The 19,915-nt window shown below is 44.5% G+C and overlaps 1 protein-coding gene across 1 annotated transcript in view; it reads right to left on the bottom strand.

Moving 5' to 3' along the window:
* LOC120059425 (rho guanine nucleotide exchange factor 10-like protein) overlaps positions 1 to 19,915 on the bottom strand; it is a 124,576-nt gene that overhangs the window by 10,965 nt on the left and 93,696 nt on the right. The window contains exons 22-24 of the mRNA XM_039008470.1: positions 3,948 to 4,162; positions 2,911 to 3,068; positions 493 to 635 (exon numbers count right to left, since the gene is read on the bottom strand). Coding sequence (XP_038864398.1) covers positions 493 to 635; positions 2,911 to 3,068; positions 3,948 to 4,162 — 516 coding nt within the window. The remainder of the gene's footprint in view (positions 1 to 492; positions 636 to 2,910; positions 3,069 to 3,947; positions 4,163 to 19,915) is intronic.

The raw sequence follows: 19,915 nt of genomic DNA, 5'->3' as shown, positions 1-19,915 counted from the left end.
GTAAGGAAGACAAGGCTAAGAGAGGTGCAACCAGCACCGACACAAGCACACATGCCTGTTCACCATGCAGAGGGGATACGCTGGGGCGAGCCAGACAGAACCTTGTCTCCTTTGCATGGTCACTCAGCTGGCTAAGCTCTGATCTCCAGAGGATTGAACAGGGAGGAAAGTGTACAAGCATAAAGAGCCACTGCTGCCTGAAAACACATTCTGATGCCAACATCCCCACAAATACTTTAGGTCAAAGTATCAATGTAGAACTCAAGGAGTTTTGAGTTCCAATATAGTTTATAGTTCCAACATAAAGTGTGTTTAGGTGAAGGAAAGGACAGTGTATTGTCGAAACTATTCTGTGCATGAGCCTCTGCTCTTAAGCAGTTGTGAAAAGGATGCGAGATGGAGGTGAAGATGCTTTCCTGGAGCATTTTGAGAGGCTTGTATTTGTGTGCTGTTGTTCAAACTATAAAGCACTTGGTGCATCTCCTATTGTACCTGAGTGGAAAGGCTGGAGCCCTTGATGACGGTCACAGAGTTGGCACAGCTGGCCCACACAGAGTCCTCCAGTACCAGAAGAGTTCGCACAGGCTCTGGGCCCACACTCACAGTCCTGCAGGAGTCTGTCTCCCACAGCTCACCTGAGAAGACAATACAACAAATGCTCAGAATCAGAACCCTTTAACTCTTACTTTACTAAGAACAAAACAAAGCTTTGCTAAAACGGCTAACAAAATCATGACTTGTTATTGCCAGTTTATGATTATGTTTAAAATACGTGCGAAACTTTCCGTTTGACTGTGCAGTGTGGTGATTCAGCAGCTGTTGCCTTGAGCAAGGCAATTAAACTACATTGCTTCTACTTACACTCAAGCAACTTGCCCTGGTGTTCTCTAGACAAATATTCCAAAGTGAAAACACAAGAAAATACTTACACTTACTGTTTCACACACGTGCATGTGCAACTAAGCATGCACATGCGCAATGCACACACATGCACTCACACACACAGACATACACGCACACACACAAAAACCAGCGTGAATCACAATTTGATGAAAACAAAGTGTCTATGGACTAAACTTTGAGACTAAACAATAAGGCATTCTTAACATCCAAATGCTAATAACTCTGCCATACAGTTTAATCAGCTTCCTAACCTCTTTATCGCCACTTCATTTTTCCGCTCGTCGGTGTGAAAATGAAGCAGACATTTTTCCTTTGAATTGTAAACACAGGGCACCCATTGCAGCTACCATGGCAGTGCATTATGAAGCATCTTACATAAGCTTTTCCTTTGCGGTGCTTTAATGAAGCAAAATTAGAGAAGGAAGTGCGCCCAGCCATTTAATTAACATTTTGAGTTGTTTATTTCATGCCTTTCAAATCAGAATAGCTTCACAATGCCTTCTGACTTCCTCAGGTTAATTGCTTGGCGTGTTCTAAATGTCATTCTTCCACATTTTTTTATTCACTTTCTTTTAAGTCCCCCTAGCCCCATGCACAAGCCTTGGCCATGTCACAGCTCTACCACACGCACCACCGCAAAACACTGGGAAATGGTCAAAAACGGTTTCAGACCATCAAAAGATTTTCTAAATAAGTTTCTGAAGCCCAGACCTTCAACTCTATGAACAGTATGAATTATATTTATATGACTAAAGAAATTGGGATTTTCTAAGCAACAATGTGCTGGGCAGGCTATTCATATGCATTTTGATAGAAATCCCATGTGAAGACTTGATATTTTCCTACTCTTGCAGACATGGTTTCCAGGCAGCAGTGTGCCATCCAGGGGCATCAATCTTTAACAGCTGTGCAGAATGCACAAACATTGCCTGGCACCATCCACGCTCTACTTCAGAGCTTTTTCCCTGTCTTCTACCTCTTTATTATTTATTTATTTTACATAACATGAATAGTAATATTTAATCGGCACACAGCACACTGGCGTAATTAATCATCCTTTCTGCTTGGCTGGAGGTGAGAGGACAGCAGAGTGCTGGGTGGATGCAGGCAGCCACACTGACACAGCCAGGTAAGAAGCACCACACCGCAAACGGGCAGCCATTGTGCTACCGCAGGCTGTGATGACCTACTGGGAGAATGAGTGTTGAGATGGTGCTCCTAGCCCTATGATATGCCTGTCTGACCACAACATGAGCACACCAACCACTGTATGGTGACTTCAGGAGTCATTTCCTTACACTAACTGGTAGTGAAGATCACCAAGAATGGGCATGAAAAGAGGTATTTTAAGTATTTAAAATATTTTCCAATGTTGCTTGTCTGAAATTAATTGGCTTTTTGCAAACGCATCCACTTGATGGATTCCCTGAAAATCCTATCACTCATAGCACATCTCCGCATGTAGACTGAACGCATGACAGAAATTATATTTCTCACACACTCACTGAGGCATTCACTGCAAAAGAAAGAGACATGCATGGGAATTTGAAAGATGTACAAATTGAAACAAGGAAACAATAAGAATAATATTTGCACTACTAATTTGATTGATTAATTAAAAGCCTTTTTTTACAGATACAAGCCCTGTTAATAATGTCTAATATCGAAATAACTATTCAATTTTAATGTCACATTTCATACAATACAATGCTTAAACATTGTTGCTACAGTAGGCTAATGAGTGAATGAAATGATTACCTGAATTAATACAAATTACTAGCTAAGAGCATTAGTGGCGTAACGTAATTATACAATTATTCCATTCTCCTGCTTTAATTGTGCTGTGATTGCTTTCCTTGCTATAATGGTGATGGCTTGAAACATATACTTCTATGTAGCGAACATTGCTATGTTAGTAATGTGATGATTCATCAATTCTGTCATTTTGGATTGAAATCTGATGACTATCTTCCTGACATACAGGGGGAGACCTTGGAAAGACCTTACCACCATTACTTCGTCCATACACCATCATGGTTCCATCTCTGAGCCCAGCGAACAGGAAGTTGATGGAGTGTTTGAGGCACAGGACAGGGCAGCGCTGAGGATTACACAGGGTCAACAGGCACTGGGCTGCAGTGTCCACACTGCCATACACCAGGATTCTGGTGGCAAAAGGAGCAGGAACAATGTACACTGTACATGATAAATGAACATCATTTATGAAGACTGAGTACCTTGATGTAACTGGGCACTTTGGACCTTGTATTGTCTGTGTGCAGCCCCTCGCTCTTTCTCGTGTTTAATATTCCATCTGAACTTCACTGACTGTTATGCACATTTTTCCTAAATTTACAATGAACAAATGCACACCTTTGGAAAAATATATTTATTTCTCGAAAGAGAACGTTAACTAGTTGACAGTCGATTGTGTTCCACAAAAATAAATGCTGAAATTGTGCTTCTATTACACTTTGTATTTTCCCTCCTCTCAGGACACATAGAGTGAATGAGTCAACATAAACAAATAAACTGCACACTTTTCATTTTATTCTGGTGCCCAAATGATTAACAAACAAATTGCAGAGGAAAATAACTACAGTAAACTGGCAATATGAGATGCAAGAGGACTGTTTTCTCTTAGAAAGTAATCTAATCACCAGGATTGTAACAGTCTGAGATTCAACTATTCCTCCATTACATGCAGTAAAATCTGAAAATATAAACAGTAGATGGGAAAATAAGAAATGGTTGAGCACCAGGATTCGAGGTGTATGAAATCAACTCTGATTTCTTCGTCCCATCTACTATTGACAGATTTTGTTAGTCTTGAGATTAACCTAACATACTATACTGCATGGTGATACAGAATATGACTCTGTGAAAACAAATAGACTTCGTAAGTAGGATAATAGTGGTGACCAACAATAATAAATACAATAATATTTCTGTATCATCATCCATCCATGCATCCATCCACATTACTTAAATGTAACTTACACTATTGTATTTGACAATTTCTCTAAAAGCTGTGTTGACCTCACCTTCCATCGTCCAGTCCCAGACAAATGGTGTTCCCCACCCCAGTAGGGCTCCTGAGGGCCACAGCCTCCATCTCCTCTGGGGGGCTGGGTTCAGGCACATACTCCAGACACCTCACTGGGGCCCCCACCTGGAGGCTCTTCACTGGGCGTGGCGTGGGCCTGTTCAGGGAGAAGATCTCCACCTGCCCCTGGGTAGCATCTCCTCCACTGGCCACCTGCAGAGAGAGAAGTGGGTATATAAGATTAGTAAAATACTCTTCCACTAGCCACCTGCAGAGACAGACATTTAAATACTCCTCCATTGGCCACCTACAGAGAGGGAAGTTAGGTGTGTAAGGTCAGTAAGATACTCAATTACTAGCCACCTAGAGAGAGAGAGAGACACGTGAGCATCTATAGTCAATAAGATATATCTGGGTCAAGACATCTTCTCCACTAGCCACCTGCAGAGAAAGAGGTGTCCATTTAAAGGTCAGTAAAGACTGTAGGTCACAGCAATCAACGGCTAACATAGCACAGGTGGAGAGGGTGGATGGTCGTTTAGAAAATGTACTGTAGCGTAGGAGAGTTACTTGCTCATGCTTAAGTCTTTGTAGAATTTCTGAATAATTTTAGAAGACACAGAACACTCTCCTGTAATACGGCTTAGCTCTGATATCCGCACCTGTTAGCAAATCCAGGCAGTTTCAGCAAAGTGTAAAGTTAAAATCAAATATCCTTTCAAATCCTGTCTATATTCCTCCCTCACTTTTAAATATCCCTCAGATTCAGAAACCACAAACCGCAATGGGTTCACAATGTCATCTCTAGAACATCAAACAATTTCTAAAACAGAGATCTTTTCATCAGCAGAGAACAGACAGATGAAAAAAAGACTTTGAAAGACTGTGCATCGCTTGACAATTGAGGGTTTGTATAAGATGATGATTGATCTAATGCTTGAGTCGGGGACTTAGCAATGACACACTCAATCCCAATGAAGGGATGAAATACAGCAGTTGGCTGTTGAATTAGGAGACAAGGTGACCCCATTAAAACTCATCTTCACAGAATGGACAGAATGGTACAAGGTTATTGGTCATTAGGAGGGGGCACATTGAGCAGTCGTATGTTGGTGGTCTTCCTTTACCCACAGTCTATAGTGTCTGCTAGGGCTGAGCTCGACATAGCCTATTCACCAACACACTCTGAGTGAGCCATGAATAGCAGTCCAACTTCTAAAAAAGTCCAAAACCCAATAAGAATCCCTGACAAAACAAGAGAGCGGACCTCATATAATCAAAAAACCGCCAGGCAATCATCACCAACTCCCCCTTGGGGTTCCACACTCTGCTGTAGGCCTGAGTAGCTGCATGCATGAATAGAGGCTTGATTCTGCAAGTGTCACACTCATATTGGCCTTGTGTCAAGCCTGCCAATGTCAATACAGGGGAAGGGAAGAGAGGCAGGGGGTAAACCTGGAGCTGTAGCAATTTCAATTAGGAGGCTCCAAATCACTCTCCAATCATAAGTGAAATCTTCATGGGTTTTCACAGGATTCTTTCACCCAAGTTGTTTTTCTCTAGATATGGGACTGGTGCAACTGTCCAACTGAAGTGTAATGTTCCTCACAAAAACTGACACTGAAGATCAAATAAGGATTTTCCACGAGTCACATTATGGGAATAAGACATAGGATAAATATAGTCTTTAGCCCCTATCGCCCCCCCCTGCCCGGCCTTTTTTGCATGCAATCATTTGTTAGATTTGTGTCAGCATGCTGGACAGGAGTAGTCCCGTGGGCTCTGGAGAGCGAGCCAGAGCAAATAATGGACTGTTGCACAGGGAAAACTACAGAGACGACCTCCAAAAAACAAAGCTTAAAGACAAATGGCTCTGTGCAACCGCAGCCCTAAGCAACCCCAACTTCAACATTCTCCTACACTTAAGCACTCATGCATCCAATTCCTCCACAGATCCAGTGAAATGACTGTGCCCTGACAAACTCATCACGACTTGTTTGTGGGAATAGATATCTGTTTTGTGCAGAAGTGCAGAAGTGCAGAAGAAACTTCCTGAAAGTAACTAACTGATCTACCAGTGTTAATTTATTTAACCTTTATTTAACTAGGCAAGTCAGTTAAGAACAAATTATTATTTACAATGACGGCCTACCCCGGCCAAACCCTAACCCGGACGACGCTGGGCCAATTGTGCGCCGCCCTATGGGACTCCCAATCATGGCCGGTTGTGATACAGCCTGGAATCGAACCAGAGTCTGTAGTGATGCCTCTAGCACTGAGATGCAGTGTGCTGGACCGCTGCGCCACTCGGGATCCCCCGAAATTAGATAGGTCTGGACCGAGGGAGGCAGTGGGAGAGGATGATCATGGACATGCCATGGTGGGGATTCTGAATGAACATGAACGAAGTCCATGTTACTAGTCAAAATGTGTCAAAATCAACCTTTGTAAGGTTGACAAAGACTCATTCTAAACCTTATCTCATGTTCTGTTTCAAACCTGCTGTTTTTAACACCTTTACACACCATGAGGATTAATCTGAACCTGTCTGAAGTATGGAGTGGCTGAGGAGGGGGGTGAGAGGAGAATTAATTGATGGTATAAGTGGAAAAACACCATTCAGAAAAGTAGAGTGAACCGGTAATGTAGGCAAACAGGGAAATGCATGTGAATCAGGTTGATTAGAAACAATGTCATTACTCTGATCAAAGTAAGGAGAATCCCACCAGCCCATCTCACATTAACATGATTAGTGTCATCCCTCATTTGACAAGCCTGCCAGGGAGGTAGATCTGAGACAAGCAGGGGAAGTGAGCCGAGCAGAGCAGACCACTTGATCAGTTGTTTATTCATGGATCCACTGGCTCTTATAACGATATTGTGTATTTTATTAAACCTTTTTCTCCTAACTTTGGTTACGGAATAAAATACAGGCATGTGACATGTCTTGGAAAGAACATTTACTTAGGTGAAGATGTATGCTGTTTGAAAAGCTATCTGCAATGATTGCATGGTATGTTACAATGGAAGCTGGGGTGCTTAAAACACTTGATCTTTCAAGTTAGGTATCGTGTCATGTGTTGCAACTTGTCACATTAGGCCTACATAACTCTGCACTTGATAATATCAAGCAAATCCTCTAAATGTAATGCTTTATTTATGAAGGTTTAAAGGATATTCTGCTTTGTGAGCTAACATAACATAACATAACAAACACCGCATGGGCACGTAAAGCACTGTTTAAAAAGGATACTGAGAGATGTAGGTCATTTCTCTACTTACCCAGAGTCATCTGAATGAAGAAAAATTGCATTTTTCATGGCCCTTTCCCCCATTTTGACTATCACATGTAAAGTAATAAAGAAGGTGAAATATTTGATTTCGAGTAATATAATGCAAAATCATATATGCCATTTAGCAGACACTTTTATACAAAGCGACTTACAGTCTCATGTGTGCATACATTTTTAAGTATGGGTGGTCACGGAAGTCGAACCCACTATCCTGGTGTTGCAATGCTCTACCAAAAATGCCTGACAAGTTTATAAATACTTTGTGAAGCCTCAATTTAATATGATTTATGAAGCCTATATTAAGCAGTGTTTATGCCACCATTTATAAAGCATAGCTTTTTGTCATATTTGACATAGTGGGCTATGAACCCTTTACAGAGCATGACATAAGGTTATAGATGATTTGTGACACATTTATGTAGTGTTTATGAAGCCTTTATGAAGCCTTTATAAATAGCATGGAATTTACATTTTGTTTGAATTATTAGATTTTTTATCCAACATAAATAAACAATTCCAGGTGAAAGCCGAGGCCATTTCCTTCTGTAATCCGATTAGGAATACGTTTAAAAAAAAAATAGTATATGTCCATATTCCCACCAACACGGCAGCTGAAACAGTGTGTCTTGTGCGCTTCTGTTTGTTTGCGAGTGTTTTTTAAATAATTCCAAATACTCCAGTAATATTTTGATATAGTCAAGAAGTTACTTGCTATATAAATTCTCCACTAGAAGGTGCTGCCCTTGCCTGCTGCCCTTGCCTGTCTACCCTAACACATTGGGCCACACACCTGTCTGGTTGAAAGCCTCCTCTTCTACCCAGCCTCCCGACACAAGCCTCTACCAAGCGAGTGTGATACCTATGCTACTCCCATGGTGTGCTGCACTGCTTGGCCCCCACCTTTCGGTCTGCTCCTGATTACCCAGGCCTGCTCCCCCCGTCTAGTACAGGTACCCCCAAGTTTCGCTCACTGCTCCAGCACACATGTACACTTACAAACTGCAGTCTCTGATCTGAATTGTACCTGAAGCCTGTGGACTTCTGTGAGCTTTTACTCAGGAACTTGTATGCATTTAAGATTGTATTACTTGGCCTTTATTGTTATTTTATTTTAGATTATTTATAGAAGTTTTTTATGGTTATGCCTCTTAGGTGCATGAACCGCTAGCGGGACACCTACGACAACATCCGGTGAAATTGCAGAGCACGAAATTCAAAATACAAAAATCGTAATATTAAACATTCATGAAAATACAAGTGTCATACATCATTTAAAAGCGTAACTTCTTGTTAATCCAACCGCGTTGTCTGATTTCAAAAAGGCTTTACGGCAAAAGCATACCATGCGATTATCTGAGGACAGCCCCACACCAAAGTACTTTTTCAACCAGCACAGGCGTCACAAAATCACAATTAGCGATTAAATAAATCACTTACCTTTTGAAGATCTTCCTCTGTTTGCAATCCCAAGGGTCCCAGCTACACAATGAATGGTCGTTTTGTTTCGATAAAGTCCTTCTTTATATCCAAAAAAGTCTGTTTAGTTGGCGCCAATGATCTCAGTAATCCACTCTTTCAACATGCATACAAACGAATCCAAAAAGTTACCAGTAAAGTTCGTCCAAACAAGTCAAACAATGTTTCTAATTAATCCTCAGGTACTCTAATATCTAAATAAACTATCATATTTAAGACAGAGAATAGTATGTTGAATAGGGAAGATAAATAACGAAGAGCGCGCACCTCATTCACACGCCAACAAGACCACTTTTCTAATGAGAGACACCTTGTAGTTCTTCCAACTACTTGTTAATTTTTCAAAAAACAAGCCTGAAACCCTTTCTAAAGACTGTTGACCTCTAGCGGAAGCCATAGGAACTGCAATCTGGGTCCTATCTATTTGTATTTCCCATAGGCAAGCACTGAAATGGCCTGTGAACTCAAAGAAAAAGAAAATTCCAGGTTGGATTTTCGTCGGGTTTTCGTCTGCCATATCAGTTCTGTTATACTCACAGACATTATTTTAGTGTGTTCTCTATCCAATGCTACTACGTATATGCATATCCTAGCTTCTGGGCCTGAGTAACAGACAGTTTACTTTGGGCATGTCAGTCATCCAAAATTCAGAACAAAAACCAGTCTCCAAAACAGGTTAAATGCAGAGAAATTTGAGTGTTTTTCCCATGTTGCATCTTGGGAGAAACCATACGCTTGCCCGGCTATTGCACTGGAGAACTTTGCAAGTTTTTGGGGGAGAAACCGCATGCTTGTGTTTACATGTGCGGATTGTTCTTTCGGTACTTAACCATGTCTCTGAACTGTACGCACCTTTTGAAATACCTTCTGTTAAAGACTTGTTCCTCTTGACTTTAGTCTCTGAATCCAAAAGTTGTAAAATTCTATCTAGACTTGCCATTATTTTACTGCTTTTACTGTCAGGAAATGTGGAATCTAACCTAGGTCCTGCCATTTCTACCCCATCTGAATTAAAAAGTCAGAATGGTCTGAAGTTTCTGCACATAAATGTAAGAAGTCTTCTTTCGAAACTTGATTTTGTGAATATAAACCGTAGAGAGCATAAATACATCTGGGTCTTTCTGAAAACTGGCAAAAAAAATCTATCATTGACAAAGACATGAATGTTTTTTGGTCAGATCGCAAATCTAAGGGTGGTAGTGTTGCTATATACATAAAAGACACGTTTTCGGCAACCATTCTGACCTCTTTTACCAAACCCAAGCAATTTGAATATTTGTCCTTGAATATAAATCTCTGTGCATCCTTGAATCTTGTTGTCTCCTGTTGTTATAGACCCCCGTCTGCGATTGCTGGCTCTCTGGATTGTATTTTTGAATTATTATCACAGAATGTGAAATCTGAATTTGTGCTTATGGGCGACCTGACCTGAACCTAGATTGGTTGACATTCAACTCTGATCAACTCAAGAAATTTGTAATACCTATAATTTTAATCAGATTGTTAAAAATGTAATGCAATGTGTCCTCTAAAATCATCTTTAATTGATCTTATCTTAACCAACACTCCACATCATTTTAATGCTTCTGGTATATTTGCAAATGATAAGTGATCACTGTGCTGTTGCTTGTGTAAGGGATGCTACAATTCCTAAACTACCTCCATGTACAGTATCATCATGAAAAGAAACTGGAAGCAGTTTGATACAGGGTTTTTTTCATTATGTTTTTAACATTGCCAGGAATAGAGTGGAACATCTCTGATGCCATATTAGCCTTTTCTTACCTCCATAAAGCATTCTAGGATGTATGCAACAAGCATGCCCCTTTCAAACAATACAGAATTAAGGGCAGAGACAACCCTTGGTTGTCAGATGAACTAGTCTGAATTCATAAGGAAATGGTTTTGGAATAAGGGTGTGGCTATGACCCGAAAGCTGAAAGCAGACCACTATCTCAAAATGTGGGCAAGTAGTGAAAGGTTTAAAGATGCTGTCACGTTCCTGACCTGTTTTCTGTTAATTTTGTATGTGTTTAGTTGGTCAGGGCGTGAGTTGGGGTGGGCATTCTATGTTTTGTGTTTCTATGTTTAGGTTAGTGGTAATTAGCCTTATATGGTTCTCAATCAGGGACAGGTGTTTGACGTTTCCTCTGATTGAGAACCATATAAAGGTAGGCTGTTCACACTGTTTGTTTGTGGGTGATTGTCTTCTGTGTCTGTGTATTTTGCACCACACGGGACTGTTTCGGTTTGTTCGTTCGTTTGATGTAGTCTGTTCCTGTTCGTGAGTTCTTCGTGTATTTATGTAAGTTCCATGTTCAGGTCTGTCTACGTCGTTTTGTTATTTTGTAGTTTGTTGAAGTGTTTTCGGTTTTCGTCTTTACTTTAATAAACTTCATTATGTCCACATTCCACGCTGCGCTTTGGTCCAATCCCTACTCCTCCTCTTCTTCCGAAGAGGAGGAGGACAGCCGTTACAGAATCACCCACCAACCATGGATCAAGCAGCGTGAGAGGAACCAACAGCAGCGGCCAAAGAATCAGGACTCGTGGACTTGGAAGGAAATATTGGACGGAAAGGGACCCTGGGCTCAACCAGGAGAATATCGCCGCCCCAAAGCTGAGCTGGAGGCAGCGAAAGCAGAGAGGCGGCGTTTCGAGGAGCTAGCTCGGAAGCAGGAGAAGGATCTGGGCTACACTACGTGGGAGGAGATCGATAGGTGGGCGATCAACCCAGGGCGAGTGCCGGAGCCCGCCTGGGATTCTCTGGCGCAGTGCGAGGAGGGATACCGACGAATGGAGGCAGCACGACGACGCGGTAGGAAGCCTGTGAGTAAACCCCAAAAATTTCTTGGGGGGGGGGCTAAGAGGGAGAGTGGCGAAGTCAGGTAGGAGACCTGCGCCCACTCCCTGTACTTACCGTGGAGAGCGAGAGTACGGGCAGACACCGTGTTACGCAGTAGAGCGCATGGTGTCTCCTGTACGTGTGCATAGCCCGGTGCGTTACATACCAGCTCCTCGTATCGGCCGGGCCAGATTGAGTATTGAGCCGGATGTCATGAAGCCGGCCCTACATATCTGGCCACCAGCACGTCTCCTCGGGCCGGCTTACATGGCACCAGCCTTACGCATGGTGTCCCCGGTTCGCCTACATAGCCCGGTGCGGGTTATTCCACCTCCCCGCACTGGTCGGGCGACGGGGAGCATACAACCAGGTAAGGTTGGGCAGGCTCAGTGCTCAAGGGAGCCAGTACGCCTGCACGGTCCGGTATTTCCGGCGCCACCTCCCCGCTCCAGCCCAGTACCACCAGTGCCTACACCACGCACCAGGCTTCCAGTGCGTCTCCAGAGCCCTGTTCCTCCTCCACGCACTAGCCCTATGGTGCGTGTCTCCAGCCCAGTACCACCAGTGCCTACACCACGCACCAAGCCTCCTGTGTGTCTCCAGAGCCCTGTACGCACTGTTCCTTCTCCCCGTACTCGCCCTGATGTGCGTGCCCTCAGCCCGGTAACACCAGTGCCGGTACCACGCACCAGGCCTATAGTACGCCTTGAGAGTCCAGTGTGCCCTGTTGTTGTTCCCCGCACTAGCCTGATGGTGCGTGTCCTTAGCCCGGTACCTCCAGTTCCGGTACCACGCACCAGGCCTACAGTGCGTCTCAGCCGGCCAGAGTCTGCCGTCTGCCCAGCGGCGCCTGAACTGCCCGTCTGCCCAGCGGCGCCTGAACTGCCCGTCTGCCCAACGGTGCCTGAACTGCCCGTCTGCCCAACGGCGCCTGAACTGCCCGTCTGCCCAACGCCGTCTGAACTGTCCGTCTGCCAAGCGCCGCATGAACTGCCCGTCTGTATTGAGCCTTCAAAGCCGCCCGTCTGCCATGAGCCTGCAAAGCCGCCCGTCTGCCATGAGCCTACAGAGCCGTCCGCCAGACAGGAGCCGCTAGAGCCTTCCGCCAGACAGGAGCCGCTAGAGCCTTCCGCCAGACAGGATCAGCCAAAGCCTTCCGCCAGACAGGATCAGCCAGAGCCTTCTGCCAGACAGGATCAGCCAGAGCCTTCCGCCAGACAGGATCAGCCAGAGCCTTCCATCAGACAGGATCAGCCAGAGCCTTCCGCCAGACATGACCAGCCAGAGCCGTCAGCGAGCCATGACCAGCCAGAGCCGTCAGCGAGCCATGACCAGCCAGAGCCGTCATCCAGCCATGACCAGCCAGAGCCGTCATCCAGCCATGACCAGCCAGAGCCGTCATCCAGCCATGACCAGCCAGAGCCGTCATCCAGCCATGACCAGCCAGAGCCGTCATCCAGCCATGACCAGCCAGAGCCAGCCAGCCAGGATCCGCCAGAGCCGTCATCCAGCCAGGATCCGCCAGAGCCGTCATCCAGCCAGGATCCGCCAGAGCCAGCCAGCCAGGATCCGCCAGAGCCAGCCAGCCAGGATCCGCCAGAGCCAGCCAGCCAGGATCCGCCCTCCAATCCGGTGTTGCCCCTCATTCCGGTGTTGCCCCTCATTCCGGTGTTGCCCCTCATTCCGGTATTGCCCCTTAGTCCGGTGCTGCCCCTTAATCCGGTGGGTTTAATTTGGAGGGTGGTCATTGGGAGGAGGCTACAAAAGCGGGGTTTGACTATGGTGGGATGGGGACCACGCCCAGAGCCTGAGCCGCCACCGTGGACAGATGCCCACCCAGACCCTCCCCTAGACTTTTGGTGGTGCGTCCGGAGTTCGCACCTTGAGGGGGGGGTTCTGTCACGTTCCTGACCTGTTTTCTGTTAATTTTGTATGTGTTTAGTTGGTCAGGGCGTGAGTTGGGGTGGGCATTCTATGTTTTGTGTTTCTATGTTTAGGTTAGTGGTAATTAGCCTTATATGGTTCTCAATCAGGGACAGGTGTTTGACGTTTCCTCTGATTGAGAACCATATAAAGGTAGGCTGTTCACACTGTTTGTTTGTGGGTGATTGTCTTCTGTGTCTGTGTATTTTGCACCACACGGGACTGTTTCGGTTTGTTCGTTCGTTTGATGTAGTCTGTTCCTGTTCGTGAGTTCTTCGTGTATTTATGTAAGTTCCATGTTCAGGTCTGTCTACGTCGTTTTGTTATTTGTAGTTTGTTGAAGTGTTTTCGGTTTTCGTCTTTACTTTAATAAACTTCATTATGTCCACATTCCACGCTGCGCTTTGGTCCAATCCCTACTCCTCCTCTTCTTCCGAAGAGGAGGAGGACAGCCGTTACAGATGCACAGCTCCCTAAACAACTGCTGGTTGACTCACAGGTGGTAACTGTGATAACCTCTATTCTGAACTCTTTCAATCAACATTTTCTTGATGCAGGCAGATTATTTGATCAACCTGAGGTCAACATGAGCCCCATGTGAAATTACCTGACACTCCCGAGCACTCATTCTCCTGGTTCTCCTTCTTGCCTTTCTCTGTTTCAGAAGTGCCCTGAAACAATTGATGTCAAAAATTCCCCTGGCCCTGATCATCTAGACCCCGCCTACTACAATTAGCTGCAGACATCATTGCTCCCCATTTAACATGCATCTTTAATATCACCATAGAATGTAATGAAAACCCCAAGATGTAGAAATCAGCATTTGTCCTACCTCTTTTGAAAGTAGGTGTTCCCACTCTACTGAATATCTATCGCCCCATATCTAAATTGTCTGTTCTGGTAAAGGTATTGGAGTTCCTAGTCAATAAGCAGTTTAAAGCCTGCCTCCAGGAAAACAATACTTTGAGTGGTATGCAATCAGGTTTCAGTTCTAGCCACAGCACTGTCACAGCAACTTTGAAGATTTTGAATTATATTCATTGTGCCCTGGATAAGAAGCTACATTGTGTATCTGTATTCATAGACTTGTCAAAGGCATTTAACACTGTGGACTATACTGTCTTGGTGCAGAGATTGAAGTGTATTGGGATTACTTGTCATGCTCCGGAGTGGTTTGTGAACTACTTGTCAAATTGAACCAGCAGCATAACCAGCAGCATACAACCCTGTATCCCACTGCTAGCTTGCCTCCTAAGTTAAGCAGGGTTGGTCCTGGTGGGAGACCATATGCTGCTGGAAGTGGTATTGGAGGGCCAGTAGGAGGCACTCTTTCCTCTGGTCTAAAAAAATATCCCAATGCCCCAGGGCAATGATTGGGGACATTTCCCTGTGTAGGGTGCCGTTTTTTGGATGGGACGTTAAACGGGTGTCCTGACTCTCTGTGGTAACTAAGAGTAGGGGTGCTATCGTAAGAGTAGGGGTGCTAACCCCAGTGTCCAGGCTAAAATCCCAATCTGGCCCTCATACCATCATGGCCACCTAATCATCCCCAGCTTCCAACTGGCTCATTCATCAACCTTCTTCTCCCCTGTAACTATTTCCCAGGTTGTTGCTGTAAATGAGAATGTGTTCTCAGTTAACTTACCTGGTAAAATAAGGGTTAAATAAAATAAATAAAAAATAACCCAGTGTGTTAAAGGAAAAATCCACCCAAAACCACTCATTCCTATAATTTACAGTGTTAAATAACATGAATACGTGAGAACAATATTTTTTGTGAACAAATGTTTGATTTTGGCATTATAATAATGTTGGTAGCAACATGTGAAAATCGTTGTGGAAATCTTTTGCAGCTCAAGTTGACTACAAAATCCACAATGTAATGCTTTCTCTATCGGCTGGCTGGCTAGCTAGCTAAGGCAGTGCATTCTTGGCAATTCTGGGACAAGGAGAGCTCTCCTTCAAGGAAATAATGGGAGTCAATTGGGCGCAAGCTCAAAAACCCAACATTAGCATGAATTTCGTCAACAAGAAGTACACAGTGGTGGAAAAAGTACCCAATTGTCATACTGAAAATGACACAAGTAAAAGTAAAAGCTACCCAGTAAAATACTAATTGAGTAAAAGTCTAAAAGTATTTGGTTTTAAATATACTTAAGTATTAAAATAAAATGTAATTGCTAAGATATACTTAAGTATCAAAAGTAAAAGTATAAATAATTTAAAATGTCTTATATTAAGCAAACCAGACAGCACAATTTTCTTGTTTTTTGAATTTACAGATAGCCAGGGGCACTATCCAAAAACATAATTTACAAACCAAGCATATGTGTTACACCACTGGAAGTACAACATTACAAATCTTTTCAGAGGAAATAATGAACTCGATATCTGTAATATTGTATAGCTTTGGAATCGTGACATTATGTACTTTCAAGGAAAATAGACACGTTTCTCGACTAATACCCTGACTTTGAAAAGGGATTGCGTGATGATTAGTTTAGCAACGGCGTGATGCAACATGAGAACGTGAATGGGATTGGTCGACAGTCTGATGGGTGGGGCGTTATATGTTCATCCATTAATTGCCCAATTGAATTCCAATGGAAAACCTCTACTTCCGGCGCCGACCGAGATGGCCGCCTCGCTTCGCGTTCCTAGGGAACTATGCAGTATTTTGTTTTTTTATGTGTTATTCCTTACATTGGTACCCCAGGTAATCTTAGGTTTCATTACATACAGTCGGGAGGAACTACTGAATATAAGAGCAACATCAACTCACCATCGTTACAACCAGGAATATGACTCTCCCGAAGAGGATCCTGTGTTTTGCCTTCCACCCAATACAATGGATCTGATCCCAGCCGGTGACCCTAAACAACGACGCCGAAAAAGGGGCAAACGAAGCGGTCTCCTGGTCAGGCTTCGGAGACGGGCACATCGCGCTCCACTCCCTAGCATACTACTCGCCAATGTCCAGTCTCTTGACAATAAGGTTGATGAAATCCGAGCAAGGGTAACATTCCAGAGAGACATCAGGGATTGTAACGTTCTTTGCTTCACGGAAACATGGCTCACTCAAGAGACGCTAACGGAGTCGGTGCAGCCAGCTGGTTTCTTCACGCATCGCGCCGACAGAAACAAACATCTTTCTGGTAAGAAGAGGGGCGGGGGTGTATGCCTTATGATCAACGAGACGTGGTGTGATCATAACAACATACAGGAACTCAAGTCATTCTGTTCACCAGATTTAGAATTCCTCACAATCAAATGTCGACCGCATTATCTACCAAGGGAATTCTCTTCGATTATAATCACAGCCGTATATATCCCCCCCCCCAAGCAGACACATCGATGGCCCTGAACGAACTTTATCTGACTCTTTGTAAACTGGAAACCACACACCCTGAGGCTGCATTCATCGTAGCTGGGGATTTTAACAAGGCTAATCTGAAAACAAAACTCCCTAAATTCTATCAGCATATCGATTGTGCTACCAGGGCTGGTAAAACCTTGGATCATTGTTATACTTGTTATACTAACTTCAGCGACGCATATAAGGCCCTCCCCCGCCCTCCTTTCGGAAAAGCTGACCACGACTCCATTTTGTTGCTCCCAGCCTACAAACAGAAACTAAAACAGCAAGCTCCCGCGCTCAGATCTGTTCAACGCAGGTCCGACCAATCTGATTCCACGCTTCAAGACTGCTTCGATCACGTGGATTGGGATATGTTCCGCATTGCGTCCAACAACAACATTGACGAATACGCTGATTCGGTGAGCGAGTTCATTAGAAAGTGCATTGACGATGTCGTACCCACAGCAACGATTAAAACATTCCCAAACCAGAAACTGTGGATTGATGGCAGCATTCGCGTGAAACTGAAAGCGCGAACCACTGCTTTTAACCAGGGCAAGGTGACCGGAAACATGACCGAATACAAACAGTGTAGCTATTCCCTCCGCAAGGCAATCAAACAAGCTAAGTCCCAGTATAGAGAAAAAGTAAAGTCGCAATTCAACAGCTCAGACACAAGAGGTATGTGGCAGGGTCTACAGTCAATCACAGATTACAAAAAGAAAACCAGCCCCGTCGCGGACCAGGATGTCTTGCTCCCAGACACACTAAATAGAGCATGCGCAGACCAGCTGGCTGGTGTGTTTAAGGACATATTCAATCAATCCTTATCCCAGTCTGCTGTTCCCACATGCTTCAAGAGGGCCACCATTGTTCCTGTTCCCAAGAAAGCTAAGGTAACTGAGCTAAACGACTACCGCCCCGTAGCACTCACTTCCGTCATCATGAAGTGCTTTGAGAGACTAGTCAAGGACCATATCACCTCCACCCTACCTGACACCCTAGACCCACTCCAATTTGCTTACCGACCCAATAGGTCCACAGACGACGCAATCGCAACCACACTGCACACTGCCCTAACCCATCTGGACAAGAGGAATACCTATGTGAGAATGCTGTTCATCGCCTACAGCTCAGCATTTAACACCATAGTACCCTCCAAACTCGTCATCAAGCTCGAGACCCTGGGTCTCGACCCCGCCCTGTGCAACTGGGTCCTGGACTTCCTGACGGGCCGCCCCCAGGTGGTGAGGGTAGGTAACAACATCTCCACCCCGCTGATCCTCAACACTGGGGCCCCACAAGGGTGCGTTCTGAGCCCTCTCCTGTACTCCCTGTTCACCCACGACTGCGTGGCCATGCACGCCTCCAACTCAATCATCAAGTTTGCGGACGACACTACAGTGGTAGGCTTGATTACCAACAACGACGAGGCGGCCTACAGGGAGGAGGTGAGGGCCCTCGGAGTGTGGTGTCAGGAAAATAATCTCACACTCAACGTCAACAAAACAAAGGAGATGATTGTGGACTTCAGGAAACAGCAGAGGGAGCACCCCCCTATCCACATCGACGGGACAGTAGTGGAGAAGGTGGAAAGTTTTAAGTTCCTCGGTGTACACATCACGGACAAACTGAATTGGTCCACCCACACAGACAGCGTTGTGAAGAAGGCGCAGCAGCGCCTCTTCAACCTCAGGAGGCTGAAGAAATTCGGCTTGTCACCAAAAGCACTCACAAACTTCTACAGATGCACAATCGAGAGCATCCTGTCGGGCTGTATCACCGCCTGGTACGGCAACTGCTCCGCCCACAACCGTAAGGCTCTCCAGAGGGTAGTGAGGTCTGCACAACACATCACCGGGGGCAAACTACCTGCCCTCCAGGACACCTACACCACCCGATGTCACAGGAAGGCCATAAAGATCATCAAGGACAACAACCACCCGAGCCACTGCCTGTTCACCCCGCTATTATCCAGAAGGCGAGGTCAGTACAGGTGCATCAAAGCAGGGACCGAGAGACTGAAAAACAGCTTCTATCTCAAGGCCATCAGACTGTTAAACAGCCACCACTAACATTTAGTGGCCGCTGCCAACATACTGACTCAACTCCAGCCACTTTAATAATGGGAATTGATGGAAGTTATGTAAAAATGTATCACTAGCCACTTTAAACAATGCCACTTAATATAATGTTTACATACCCTACATTACTCATCTCATATGTATAGACTGTACACTATACCATCTACTGCATCTTGCCTATGCCGTTCCGTACCATCACTCATTCATATATCTTTATGTACATATTTTTTATCCCTTTACACTTGTGTGTATAAGGTAGTAGTTGTGGAATTGTTAGGTTAGATTACTTGTTGGTTATTACTGCATTGTCGGAACTAGAAGCACAAGCATTTCGCTACACTCGCATTAACATCTGCTAACCATGTGTATGTGACAAATAAAATTTGATTTGATTTGATTTGATCTCCTCTATCTAATATCTCTGGTAACAGCACCATGCAATGCAACCTGGACTGAAGAGGCAGACAAATAGGAGAAATGTGCTAGACCAAAAATATGATTAACCTTTTGTCAATAGGGGGAGCAGTTAGCATTTATTTTTTCTGGGTGTCGCCAAATTAAACTGCCTCGTGCTCAATTCTTGCTCGTACAATATGCATATTATAAATTCTATTGGATAGAAAACACTCTCTAGTTTCATAAACCGTTGGAATTATGTCTGTGGGTGACCCAGAACTCTTTCTACAGCGAAATCCATGACAGATAGTGCGAAGGTCTGAGAGCGAAGCTCTGGTTTCAGATCAGTTTTTAAGGTCTGTGTGTATCCTATGGAACGACATGAACTGCACCCGCCTTCCCCTGGATGTCAGTAACCAATGAGAAGTGGAATGGGCTTTCTGCGTAGCTCTCAGAGGTTATAAAAGGCCAAGGAGTGAGGGTAGCCCCCCTTTCGACTCTGGCCATTACGCAGAAGAGGACCTCGGGATGCCATTTTCAAAGGCTCGGTTATCAACGTGAAATGTATCCGTCTGTAATTTAATTCGATAT

The sequence above is a fragment of the Salvelinus namaycush genome, chromosome 2 (genome assembly GCF_016432855.1).
Source record: "Salvelinus namaycush isolate Seneca chromosome 2, SaNama_1.0, whole genome shotgun sequence".
Lineage (NCBI taxonomy): Eukaryota > Metazoa > Chordata > Actinopteri > Salmoniformes > Salmonidae > Salvelinus > Salvelinus namaycush.
The sequence above is the reverse complement of the archived record's forward strand: the minus strand, read 5'-3'. Positions and strand labels throughout refer to the sequence as shown.